This window comes from Lathyrus oleraceus, chromosome 1, assembly GCF_024323335.1.
Source record: "Lathyrus oleraceus cultivar Zhongwan6 chromosome 1, CAAS_Psat_ZW6_1.0, whole genome shotgun sequence".
Classification (NCBI taxonomy): Eukaryota; Viridiplantae; Streptophyta; class Magnoliopsida; order Fabales; family Fabaceae; genus Lathyrus; species Lathyrus oleraceus.
In genome coordinates, this window is record NC_066579.1 from 30,199,333 (window position 1) to 30,212,816 (window position 13,484).

Below are 13,484 nucleotides of genomic sequence, written 5' to 3' on the forward strand. Positions count from 1 at the left end.
TAGCACCTCAAATTTGCACCTACCATTTTGTACATACATTTTCATATTAGGTCATTAACATTACATTGTCCACTGCATAACATTGCATTGTCCTTTGCCCAAGTGCAAGTCCTCAGACAAGATTAGGTCAACTAGTTAGGAGGATCAGTCAAACAAGCAAGCAAGTGCATTTCTCAAGGAAGCAAAGCCCTAGGGTTGGTTCAACATGTTCACATGACCTAGGGGTCCTTTTGAAGTGGTTTGGTCAAAGATTGGGTGCTCAGAAGTCATCAGTCATTGTTCAATCCACCAGAATCCCTAGAAAGTCAACTGTGCATGAAATCATGGATTTGAAGGTGGGAGATGGTTTGAAAGGCTTCATTCATGTCCATACAAGTCTCATTTGACATTTCAAAGATCAAGATTGAAGAATTTGAGGTCAGATGAAAACTTGCCAAAAATAGTAAATGGCCTATAATTGGAAATTGCCAAAAATAGAAAGTTCTTCTCCTCAAATTTACATCATCATACAAGATTCAAATGAAATTTTGTCCAACATGAAAGTTGAAGATCTTGCTCTCACCTTTCCAAAAAGTCCAAGAACATCCATTTCTCATTTGTGGTTGGCAAGTTATGATCAAATCATTATCAAGAAATTTTGAACTTCAAGGAGGCATAACTCTTGAACCATTTTGCCAAATTGAGTGAGGTTTTTTGCTACAAGTCACATTTGACATGTTCTATCCAAATGCTTCATCACATTTCATCAAAAATCATCACATCAAAATGACATTTTTTTAGTGACTTGAATTTAAAAAGGGAGAGTTAAAAAAGTGACTTTCAAAATAAACATTTTCTACACTTTCTACCAATTGCATTTGATTAAAAATCATATTTGGAATGTGTTTAGGCCCAATTTCGTGCACTGTAGCATGCACCCCATGCACATGAAGGTGAAATAGCAATTTGCACACAAACACTCATTTTCACTAATTACCAAGGCTTGGCTTAAGATTGATTAGCAAAGTTCATTAACAGCTGGTATATATGCATAATTCTAACAGAAAACACAATTAACAAACATTTCACACAGATCTAGATCTAAGAATTGCAATTTCTCTCCACTTTTTCTCTTCATTTTTTTTCTGCAAAATCTTCATAGAGCTTGCATTGGTCCTTGTTGTTGCAACATACACGAGCCTTTTGGAGGAGATTTGTGGCCGAGAATCACAACTGTTGAACTGTTTTCTTGAACTGTTGGAAGAAGCTTCATCAATGGCAGCTGACGGTTTGAGCACGATTAAGCAAGACTGAGCATCCAACACTCTTCCATTCATCAACTTGAGCACCATAGAGCTTCTGTTTGCACATTTCCAAGCCAGAAAAACACATTTCCGGTTCTGCAATTCTTTAAAGGTCAGATTTCGAAATCCACCATTCATGAAATTATGCTATGGTTTGTGTAGATCTTGTATCCATGAGCATGCTGAACTTTACATTTTTTATTTTCATTGAGTATCGAGAGAGATATTTGGATCTGAAATTTGGTTGTCAAATCTTTCCTTGCTCGTTTTGTTTGATATGATTAGAATCAGGCTAAATTAATGATGTATTATTGATGAGTGTTGAAAGGTGGTTCGAATGATGTATATTTCATAAATTTCTGGAATAGTTGGATCTTGATGATGAACAGCGTATGAAGATGTTGTTGAACGTTAGGGTTTTATTCCCAGTTTTTTCCAGATCCATTGCCCGCGTATCTGCATGCTTTTTCGTGTTTTTTGCCCATGCGTTGGACCAGGTGTCGATACCGGATTGGCCTGCGTTTCACTTAAGTGAAACGCATCGTTTTGGGACCGGGCCAGACTTCATGTTATTTACAAGTTTGCCATTTTCTCATTTAATTTCCATAATTTCATTTTTCTTTCTCAATTTTTATTTCATTTCATCATGTATCTTCAAAAAATCATAGAAACCTCATGGATGATCCAAATTGAATGGGATTTTTTGCATTGATCTCCATTTTTCCTCTAGTTTTTTACTAGCATGATAGCAAAAGTTGTGCACGGTCTGTTCTTATTTTGGTCTAATGGTTTTGTTCATGTATGCTTTTTGCCTATGCTTTGCCATTTTGATCATGAAATGATGATGCTTCATTAGAAATTCTTGAAATTTTACATGTGTGTTCTAGATATCTTAAGGAGCATTTTGATATGTGGTTTGTGATTTTTGAGTTCCTGGATTGGGAGATATGCTATGATCTTTAGAGGTGTGACAATTTGTGTCACACCATTTCATGTCCAACTTCTTGATTTTATTTTACATGCTTATTGAACTTGAATTGAGCTGGATTTTTGCATGAGGATACTTATGAATGTTGACAATGCTTGTGAATTTTTCTGGAATTTTTGAGTGCATTTCCAGTTTGATTGAGATTTTCTCCCCTATTTGACCAATTGTTGACTTCTTATGATACATGATTTTATATGATTTGTGAAATCCTCATGCATTATTGGATGGACTTGAAATTTGGCATGTGTATTATAGACATCTTGAAGTTTTCCATGGCTTTGGTTTCATTCATTTATCTTATGCCAATCCTGTTTTATGCCTGCTTGAAGTGGATGCATGTTTTGGTGCCTTGTATGAGCTTGTTTGAACTTGTGTTGACTTGATGAATTTCATTGACTTGCTTCCCCTGTCCAAATGAGCTGAAATTTGGTATGTAGGTCATGTTATGAATGCTGTTTGATCATGAATTTTTTGGTGATTTATTGAAATGTTTGTGAGTTGATTTGAGTTGAGCCATTCTGTTTGGTCCTTTGAGGTTCTAAATGGCATGTCCTGTACTCTTTGATTCATGAAATGATATTGGTGAATGATATGAATGTGAAACCACTTGGATTTGTTTCCTAATTGTTTGATCTTGATTTTGGATAAGTTTCATGTTCTGTTTTGACTTTTTGATCTCATTTTGACCCTAGTCTTGTACTAGTGGTTTGTGCTCTCACATTTGAGTTTTGTTTTGAGGTTTAAAGCACAATTGCCATGCTTAATGATGCTTACTCAATTGGAGTTGACCTATTGATTGTTGATGACTAACTTTGGTTTATTTTGTAGGGTTTGAGACTTAAGCTTGTGCCTTATGGCTTGCACCTTTGTGCATTGACTGTTGTTTGCTTGTGTACAGTTGTACAGTTAACTGTTGACCTTTGCTGTTTGATTTCTGTTTGAGTTGAGTACTGATTATCTTGGATTGTTTTCAGGTACTTTAGTTGCTTTAGTTCCCTTGTGAACTTGCTCTTGCTTTGCTTGATAGCTTGAGCATTGAGGTATAACATCCTAACTCCATGTAGTCTGGAAGACCTGGCCTGTTACTTGGCCAGACACCTGTCTGAAGTCCTCCTTAAGAGGCGATGTTTGTGTTTGTTTACTTTTGTCCTTGTACATATTCAAAGACCTCCTAAGTGAAGAGGCATTGGCAGATACCAGGGATGTGCAATCCATCCCCTGCTATTCTGTGTGTCATCTGCTTTGCTCACACTACTGTGTTGATGCATTGCAGATACTAGCCCAAGATCATTGTACATTGTGTCAGTCATATGTGTAGAAGGGTTCCCACCTTCTGAACCCACACATTCTTGTCTTAAGCTCTCCCAGGCCAGGGATAAGAGCTGTGAAGTCTCATCTTCACTTCCCATTCATCTGCTTCACCCTAACTCTCAATGTTAGGGTTAAGAGCTAACATTACCCTGTTACAGCGGTTTGTTTGTCAAGGTTGATATGACCCCTCGACTAAAACCTAACCTTGATTGAGCCTACTGATTGCATATAGTGCGTGCTATTTGTGTTTGTGTGTTTGTGCTTTTTTAGTTTAGCTTGCTTCCAGTGCAAGTTAGGGTTAGTTTGGCTTGCTTCCTGTGCAAGTCATGTTTAGGATAGCTTGCTTCCTGTGCAAGTTAGATAGCAACCTTGACTTAGGGATGATATGCATGATAACATCTAGGCTCGAGTCGTAGTCTCCCTAGTTGTGTCTCCCTCTGTTATCTGGTTAGGCTAGTCATGTGTCCCTTCGTAGGGGAACTACGTCGCCCTGATCCTCATACCAGATGAGGTACGTAGGCAGGAGATGAGCTGATCTCTTCGGGCGCCCGTTTTTGTTTTGTCTTTGTGTGTGTCAGGAGATGGATGTAAGACCAGCGATTGGCATTCCGTATCCTCTTGTTGTGTGCTTGGAGTCCGGTATAAGTCCATCAAGTGGCATCTGGTTTCCAGTGTGGGTGCGTTTTGGTTCGGAAGCTGATGTAAGTCCAGCGATTGGCATTCAGGTTCCATGTTTTCCCGTGTCTGAGTCTGTTTTATTGGCGTGCGTGAGCCGAGCTACGGATGCTCTGATTCTTCTTAGTCCAAGAAGATACGTATGCATAGGATGCGACATCCTAGCGAGCATGTGTTTTCCCCCAGTCCGAACTACTTCGACTCTGATGTCTATGCTTGATAGACTAAGTAGGCCCAGGATGCGACATCCTGCCGAGTCAGTTTCCTTTGTTTTCTTGTGTCTCTTTCAGCCAGTGTTTGTTTGTTTATGAGCAGTGTTTTAGCAACCATTTTCCTTCCTTTTGTGCGTGGATCCCGTCGAGTACGACGGATGCGTAGGGGTGCTAATACCTTCCCTTCGCATAACCGACTCCCGATCCCTCTTTGGTCGTGAGACCATGTCTTTTCCAGGTTTACTCTGAGCGTTTCCTTTCCCTCTTTTGGGATAAATAACGCACGGTGGCGGCTCTGTTGTTCTTGTTTTCCCGCCGGGTTTTTCGCGTAATGCGACAGGACGTGTTTGGATTTTGGATCGAAAGCCCCATAAAATTGTTTTTTCCTCCTCTTTTATTTTTACTGAGCGAAGACAAGAAATACATTCATGCAGTCAAATGGAGCACATTAATGCAACCAAAATGCATGAGGGGGACTGGCCTTCAGAAACTTGGAGATTATGAACATAACTTGTTTATTTAAACTTGTTTAGAAATTGATGTCATGGGAGAATAGCATATGATGCCAGGTGATTAGAGGGAAATACAAAAGAAGAAGTACCATTCTCGAAGTTGTTAGTGCTAAAACTCATGACTCAAACCTGTGGAAAAATATCGTGAAAATCTGGCATGCTTTGAACGAATCAACATACTGGGATGTTGGAAATGGTACAAGTTAACATTTGGAATGACTGTTGGATTAAGTCGTGTTTAATTCAACAAAATATGTTAGGAGATATAGAGCTACAACATGTGGATAAAGTAGATCATTTAGTCGATGATAATGAATAGTAGAATTTCGGTTCACTTAACAGATTATTTGACCAGAATATTATTGCAAAAATTTTAGCTATTTACCCGCCTAGAGTTGATCATGGTGATGATTCATGTGTGTGAAAAATTACAAATAATAAAGTTTTCACAGTTTTTAGTGCTTATGAGATCTTTAGTGCAACTTCTCGTCAGGGTGGGTCTGATACATTATGGAAGCAGCTGTGGAAACTCATCATTCCCGAAAGAATGAAGAGTTTTGTTTGGTTGATTAACCATGGTCGTCTACTTATAAATGAGTTGAGCATTTGCGATTCTTGGTGTTTCGATTGTTAAGACACAATAGAGGATATTCTACATGTTTTAAGGGATTGCGGGGGTGGCGAGGACAATTTGGTGTTCCCTTCTCCGAGCGCATTACTGGAAGGAGTTCTTCGATGCAAACCTTCAATAGTGGATCAAAATGAATTTATCAGCATGTCTTGGCTTTGAAGGCACCATGAATTGTGGTAAAGTGTGGGCGAGGACATGCCACACCTTGTGATTTTGGAGAAACAAGCAGAAGCATGAAGAAGATTTCATTATGCCAAACAATTTATCTCGTCTGGTTATGAACAAAGTCATTGAGTATGCTGCCAGTACTAAGTATCATCATGAGCTAACTTCAACCAACTTGGTAATGATTGATGCCAGGTGGTTATTGCTAGCAGAAGCGTGGATTTGTTTAAATGTTGACGGGGTTGTGAATAAGCATTCATGAGCAATTTGTGGGGGTGTGCTTCGTAATCATACAGGAAGTTGGTGTGGTGGTTTCTCCAAAGCCATTAGTACTTGTAGCGCTAAATTTGCAGAGATGTGAAGTGTTTTGGAGGGGCTCAGATTGATGGCTGGAAGAGGGTATAAAAAGATTGAATTGCAATCAGACAATAAAAAAGTTTTTGAAAGCCTTAATGGTAAGAAAGTCACCTGGAACGAAGGAAAGAGATTCTTAAATCAAATTAAATACCTAATAACAGGTGATATCGATGTTCGTTTCGTCCATATATATTGAGAGACTAACCGGTGCGTTGATGCTATAACAAAGTTGAGCTTTCTTTATGATGTGAAACCTACAATGTATAAGGATTGTCCAAAAGAGGTGGTCCCGTTGATTATTAATGATATGTTAAAGATTTCTCCCCTCGTAAAAACTTTGTTTAGTTTGTTTCCCTTATCTTTTAACAAAAATAAAATAAAATAATGGAAATATATAATCTATTTATAGTAATATTTGGGAGCTTTATCAATTCAATGATTCTGATAGATCATTTAAACACATTAAATACCACCGTTTAGGTGTTTTCATTTTGATACAAGTCAATTTAAAATATTTGAATCAATAAAAACAAAGGACAATTCAACATAAAAGACAAATGTTTTGAAACAATTTGCTCTAGGAGCGTGGTTTAAAAGTAAGGGAATCATTTCAACATTACACTAATTGAGTTAAGTTCAAGGGGAAAAAATTATCAATTAAATACAAAATTAAAGAAGACTAGTGACAATTTAAAAATCAAATGAGATGTTCCGATATAATTTAAGGCATATAAATATAATTCACCGTAACAAAAATAAAAAAACTAGTTATAAGAAAAATGAAAATATATCAGTCCCCATGTGTGAACGATATAAAGACAAAAAGGCATCACAAGTTTGTGTCATGAATCATCACACAGCCTTTCGCTGGCATTTTCTAAACCTCACAATTTCCTTCTTCCACCCAGATCTCTTTCAATCACATATATAGTTAATAATTAATTTTCAAAGAAAAGAAAATCCAAAACTCTAAAAGTTAAAAGATCGGTGTCGTTCATTTCTAATTTCTCTTTCCAAATCCACTAATGGATTCCAAATCCAAATTCTGAATCTTGAATCACACATATTATTTTTATAATACTATTTTAATCAATAATTAAAACTATTCTAAATTTAAAATTTATATTAATGAAATGAATTTTTTAAGTAAATAATAGTAATAATGACACAGTAATGAGAAAATAATTAACTTTTGTTCTATAATAATCTATCTCTGAGAGAAAAAATAGGATGAAGCCGGATTTTACTCCACTTCTCGTCTGTTTTATTGAACAAGTATTGACTGAGCCGCTAGGCTTAATCATGTTAGTTACTGTTTTAGTGTGACCCAATTTCGAACCGAATACCTCTTTTTTTCTCATTCTTTCGTTTCTTCTACCTATTTTGTGCAAGTTTATATCTTTGTCTTGTTCACTCTAAAAAGTAAGAGAGAGATTCTTCTCACCGCACCATTTGTGATTGTGGTTTGAATTCAAAAAAGTTGAATCATGCCATCAGGTGCAAAGAAGAGAAAAGCCGCCAAGAAAAAGAAGGAGATAGAATCATCTACTTCCACCAACAACCCTCAAGGTAGTGCTTTTTACCGCCGCATGCATAGCTTTCTTCTTTTTCAGTTTTCTTCTCTTTCGCTGGATTTAAAGCTAGATACTCGGTTTTTGTTGATTTAATTTTTTTTTTTTTTTAATGTTTTTTTAGTAGTTTTTTTTTTGGTTTTAATTTGATTGAGGTTTTTAGGGTTATGTAGTTTGTTTGCATGTTTTTACTGTGTATGCATGTATATGATTTGATTATTGATGGATTGATTGATTGTGTTTTAGTTGGTTAGGTCATGTTAATTTGGTTGGTTGATTGGTAGTTGTGTTGTAATTGATTGATTTTTTGATGATATGTTTAGGGGAGAATGAGTTGAAGTCGATAGATGAGAAAGGAAGTGATGGTGGAGAGGGTGATTCGCCTCGTAACCAGGATGAGGATCATAATCAGTTCAATGAAGGTAGTGATGAGGTGGAGGAGATTGAACCATCGGCTGTTGGTGTTAAGTCCGAGGAAGAAGTTCGGAAGGATAGTAAGGTTGAGGAAGGTGAGGGAGGAAAGGAGGGTGTTGATGTGATAGAATGGGATATGAAATCTGATGAGAGTAGTGAGAACAAAGATGTTAGTGTTGTGCGAGTTGAGGCTGCCGAGGAATTGAATAATGGGAGTGGGAATTCGGGTGGTACTTCTAATGATGTAGTTGAAACCGGTACTGCGAAGCACTTAAAGGATGAGTCCTATAATAATAATGATTCAGTAAAAGAGACAGCTGTGTCTGATGAGGAGGCTGTTAATTCGATTAAGGGGAGTGTTAATTCAGCGGCTGAATCTTCTGCTGGTTCGGTTAATGTTGTGAACTCTGTCTCTGAGATTCAAAGCGGAGATACTGGAAATAATTTACTGGAGAAACCATTGGGCTCTCAAGGAGTGGAAACTGATCTTGCCGTGAAGACAAATGGGGATAAAGTACATGTCTTACCTGATGAGAATGTTAAAGCATCAAGTTTGGAAGAACATGAGACAAGGGAATTCGACGGTAAAGTATCATCATCACCGGTGTCTCAAGGAGTGGAAACTGATATTGTCGTGAACAGAAATGAGGACAAAGTACATGTCTTACCTGATGAGAATGTTGAAACGTCAAGTTTGGAAGAACCTGAGACAAGGGAATTCGACGGTAAAGTATCATCATCACTGGTGTCTCAAGGAGTGGAAACTGATATTGTCGTGAAGACAAATGAGGATAAAGTACATGTCTTAACTGATGAGAATGTTAAAACATCAAGTTTGGAAGAACCTGAGACAAGGGAATTTGACGGTAAAGTATCATCATCACCGGTGTCTCAAGGAGCGGAAACTGATCTTACCGTGAAGAGAAATGAGGATAAAGTACATAACTTACCTGATGAGAATGTTAAAACATCAATTTTGGAAGAATCTGAGACACGGGAGTTCGACGGTAAAGTATCGTCTTCACCGGTGTCTCAAGGTCCTATCACTGAATCTAGTAATGGTGTAGAACGTTTTAAAGATTCCAACACTGCAGAATGCTCTGAAAATCAGGTTTTGTGTCTCTCTCTTACCCCCCCTCCCACCCCACTGTTTTCTAGAACTACAGTAGTATTTTGTAACTTTGAATTGGTTAGTATACTCTTAAATGTAGCTTGCTACAATACTTCTAAAAAAATGGGATATTTTTGCCGCCTAACTGCTAATACAATCCTCTTCTTTATTTGAAGGAGCATATTAGTAAGTTACACCTTAAATTTTTTAACATTCTCCCTAACTTTCTAGCTTATGTATTTTTTGCTACACTTTCAGTTTCTGAACTTTTGTGTTGGCTATTATTTTAAAGGTTTTACTTTGCTGAATTTTCTTTTCTGAATTGACATGCAGCCTCCGGTAGCATCAGCTCCACATATAGTGCAAAAAACGTCCTGGTTGAGTTGCTGTGGCTTGTTTGAAGTGCTGTCACGCTCTAACAGATAAGTTCAGGTTAGGTATTATTTTAACTTCAAAGTTTATACTTGTAATTTGTATAATTTGTATAAGTTGAACTCTCTTCACCAACACACGCATACCTCTTGCCTGTTTGTGATTGTTTTAGGTGCTTACCCTGTTACATAGTAGTTAACTAGTCTTCGAAGAGGTTTGATGGTGTTGTGTTCACTAGTTTACCGCTCAGTTCATTATGGTATTCTTTGGTAGCATCTCATATGTTGTTTTTGTATATGATGGGCATTTTGGTTTTCACGGTCACATGTTTCAGTTTCATCCATTAATATAACAAAATTGGGGGATTTTAGAAAACCGGGAAAGTAAGGACGGTAAGAAGTAATACTAATGGAGTCCGGATAGAATGTATTGTTGAGCAGGCAATAATTTTTCTAGTGTTAATTAAAAGTGTACGCCTATTATTGTGAAGCCAAAATATTTGGGGTTACCAAAAGAGTGCAACACTCGGAGGGCATGATTCTTCTAGAATTTTTTAATGAGTCTGATTTTTAGTCTTCAGCCAGAATCACGGTTATGGTTAAACCTCAGTTGAGTAATCATATTTGTTGGACTCAAAAAGATTCCTTTGCTGCATACTTTGTTTAGTCTATCTGCGAAAATGATGATATTCCTCTATTTTCTGTCATGGCTACTATGATTCTTGGTTTTCTGATTTGAATTTTGATAATCTGATATTTCAGTTCTTGTGTTCCTTTCAATGATATACAAATATAACTTTTTTGTTTTAAGCATTTTTTTATTTCTCTTGTGTTCTCTAATTTATTCCTTGGATCTTTTTGTTTAGTCTTTGTTTTAGTTCATCTTTGTAAAGTAAAATTGAGTATTTTATGAAGCACTGACTCATCTATTTAGAAATCTACCTGAATTCTTTCGATAATGTTGTGACTCGAGGATTATTTGAGTATTGTTAACATATATTTTGAAACTGCAAATTGAGTTTTTGTTGACAATTTTGGCAATTTGTTTATGTTGCAGAAATACATGCACGTGGATCTCAATTGATGTGTCAAACCTGTGAAGACTTAGGACTTGGATCATAAAATTTTGTGATTTTTATATGAATATGTGTTTGTTTATGATTTTCCAAACAAATAATGGGCAACAAGCCCAACTATATGAGATTTATATACAGTGAGGTTTGTTGTAGTATTTGTGTTAGCAACAGTTTCAGCTCAATATCTTTCTTTCCAAAAAATTTCAAGCTACACTTTTGTTAAAGGAAGTCACTTTTTGAGCTTATAAGTTTATTTTACTAATTTATATTATTTTTTAATAGCGTTTTATTTTATAGTTTATAATTTATCATATTTCTTATTTTATTTTTTCTATTATTTTAACAAAAAATATCGTTTATCTTTTATAGTAATTTATTTTAATTTAAAATAAAATAAATATATATTAAATATCTTTTATATTACTCCATTTAATATCTATAAGTTAGTTCAACCTTAATTTTATCAAATGTTTTAATTAATTTATCAGCTAAAAGCTATGAGTTATTCTATTTTTTATTATAATCAATTTTGATTTTTCACATTATAGGATAAAAAAGAGAAGTTATGATTCATTAACGATATTGGAAAGATAAATATTAGAGGATATAATAATGATTTATTAATATTATAAAATAATTTATAAAAATACTTTTATAAATTAATTTTTATTTGGATAATGCTAACTTGTGCCCCAAAGGCACATGTTAAGAAATCCACAAATAAAAAATTTATTTTGAAAAAATAAATAAAATTATTTATGATAAATTTTTAATAAATTCAATATATATTTTCCAAAAATTTGTTTCTATATTCATCACTTAACTTGTGCCCCAAGGACACAAGTTAGCACTACCCTTTTTATTTTTATCGAGTAGAGTCTAAGTTTGATTCTTGTTTATACTTTCTTATACACTGACCTAGTCAATTATTTATTTTACACTTTTGTACATGTTTATTAATAACTCTATCACATAGATATTTGTGAATAGTAAAATATAATACTTTTGTATTATAATTTAAGTCGTTTTATAATATCAATAGATAATTAATATTTTTTTATTATATTTTTAATTAAGTCATTTTATCTTTCTAATATTATTAATAATGATAATTTTGCAAAAAAATTTATAATTTCTCTTTTTTATACTATAATTATTATATTTTATAATATATATGAAAAGTAAAAAATAATTTATAATAAAAAATTATATATATATATATATATATATATATACCTCAACTTCTGGGCAAATGTTTATTACACTGTCGGTATCTATATATATATATATATTTAATGAGCTCTAGGTTATGTGTAGTCATGATCATGGATTAGGTGCAAGTTACGTGATAGAGTCAATACATTCATGCCTTTTCATCATCAATTTGATGTACTAGCTTATAGTCAAATCTGACACTAATTATTCATCATCAATTTCATGATGTACTAGCTTATAATCAAACCTGACTCATTTATGCTATTCATAGACCACTTATTGTATCCATTTATACGGTAAACTGTATTTTTTAAATTTAAAAAATAATAATTATAAATAATATAAACCGTATATGAATAATATATGAACAATATCCGTAAACAGTAATTATGAACAATACTTTTAAAATAATGAAATAAAATTAATTAATAAAATATAAAAAATTAGTTGTAAAAAATTAGTTAATAAAATAACGATGTTGATTAATACACGTTCAGAAATTAAAAATAACTTTTACTAGTACACCAAAGTTGATTAATAAAAAGTAAAAAAGTTGGTTAATAAAATTATGAAATCGGTTAATAAACGTGTCCAAATAAATTTTTAGTGGTCATCAAAGTTGATTAATACAATGTAAAAAATTGGTTAATAAAATTATAAAATTGGTTAATCACACAATTTTATATCAATATTATTTAATTTAAAAATAAAAAAAATAACAAAATAATATTTTTTAATATTTTATTTTTAAAAATATATATTATTATAATATTTCACTGTTCACTGTTTACATATTGGTGAACAGTGAAATACGGGTGTAGATATAGATTTTAGTGTAGGAATATCATTTCTCTTAATGTTTTGCATACAAAATAATTGAAGTGGAGAGATAGTTGAGTTTCTGGGCTTTTTGTTTTGGATTTAATAAAATAAACTTTTTTTTTGTATTTTTTGAAATAGATTTTATAAAAAAATTTTGAAAAATTATAAAAACTTTTAATTTATTTTTTATAAATTAAAAAATTAAAAATTATTATTTTGTAACATGAATATACATTATTAAAGATCAAAACATTGTTAAAATCACGGATTTTTTAAAAAAATAACCAGTTTTAAAAATAAAAATAACCAATAATTAAAAAAAATACCAAAATAATCAGTTTTACAAAAGGATGCGTCAGATGAATTGGCGCATCCCCTAACCATGAAGAGGAAGCGCAAATGCTATTGGCGCATGCATTGACCCTCATGAGGAGACACCAATACTTCGGGCGTCTTAGTGCAATTTGTAGTGTGGGCGTCAATCCCAATGGCGCCTGCATGTGATGCTCCACACTATAAATTGCACTAAGGCGCCAGGAGTATTGATGCCTCCTCATGAGGGCCAATGCATGCGTCAATTCATCTGGCGCCTCCTCTTCATGGTTAGCGGATATGCCAATTCATCTGGCGCATCCTTTTGTAAAACTGGTTATTTTGGTTTTTTTTTTGAATTATTGATTATTTCCCAATTTTTTTTTTAAAAAACTGGTTATTTTAAAGAAAAAATCTTAAAATCACAATTATTTTAAAATTTGTATCTTAAAAATGAT

At 33.9% G+C, this 13,484-nt stretch overlaps 1 protein-coding gene across 2 annotated transcripts; it reads left to right on the forward strand.

Moving 5' to 3' along the window:
* Nucleotides 1-7,366: 7,366 nt before the first annotated feature.
* LOC127078241 (uncharacterized) lies at nt 7,367-10,832 on the forward strand. Of its 2 annotated transcripts, none has more exons than XM_051018826.1 (4): nt 7,367-7,703; nt 8,029-9,230; nt 9,564-9,667; nt 10,659-10,832. In XM_051018826.1, the coding sequence occupies exons 1-3, from the start codon at nt 7,622-7,624 to the stop codon at nt 9,654-9,656; spliced, it is 1,377 nt and encodes a 458-aa protein (XP_050874783.1). In that variant the 5' UTR covers nt 7,367-7,621; the 3' UTR covers nt 9,657-9,667; nt 10,659-10,832. The 2 variants fall into 2 exon arrangements, with proteins under 2 accessions (XP_050874783.1, XP_050874732.1); XM_051018775.1 differs by having other exon boundaries at nt 9,564-9,662.
* The last annotated feature ends 2,652 nt before the right edge of the window (nt 10,833-13,484 follow it).

What these genes read in the sequence shown, in the direction of transcription:
- LOC127078241 (XM_051018826.1), top strand. Translation starts at nt 7,622, where the DNA reads ATGCCATCAGGTGCAAAGAAGAGAAAAGCCGCCAAGAAAAAGAAGGAG. An exon ending in TTCCACCAACAACCCTCAAG is followed by an intron (nt 7,704 to 8,028) that starts GTAGTGCTTTTT and finishes TGATATGTTTAG; the next exon opens with GGGAGAATGAGTTGAAGTCG. An exon ending in CAGAATGCTCTGAAAATCAG is followed by an intron (nt 9,231 to 9,563) that starts GTTTTGTGTCTC and finishes ATTGACATGCAG; the next exon opens with CCTCCGGTAGCATCAGCTCC.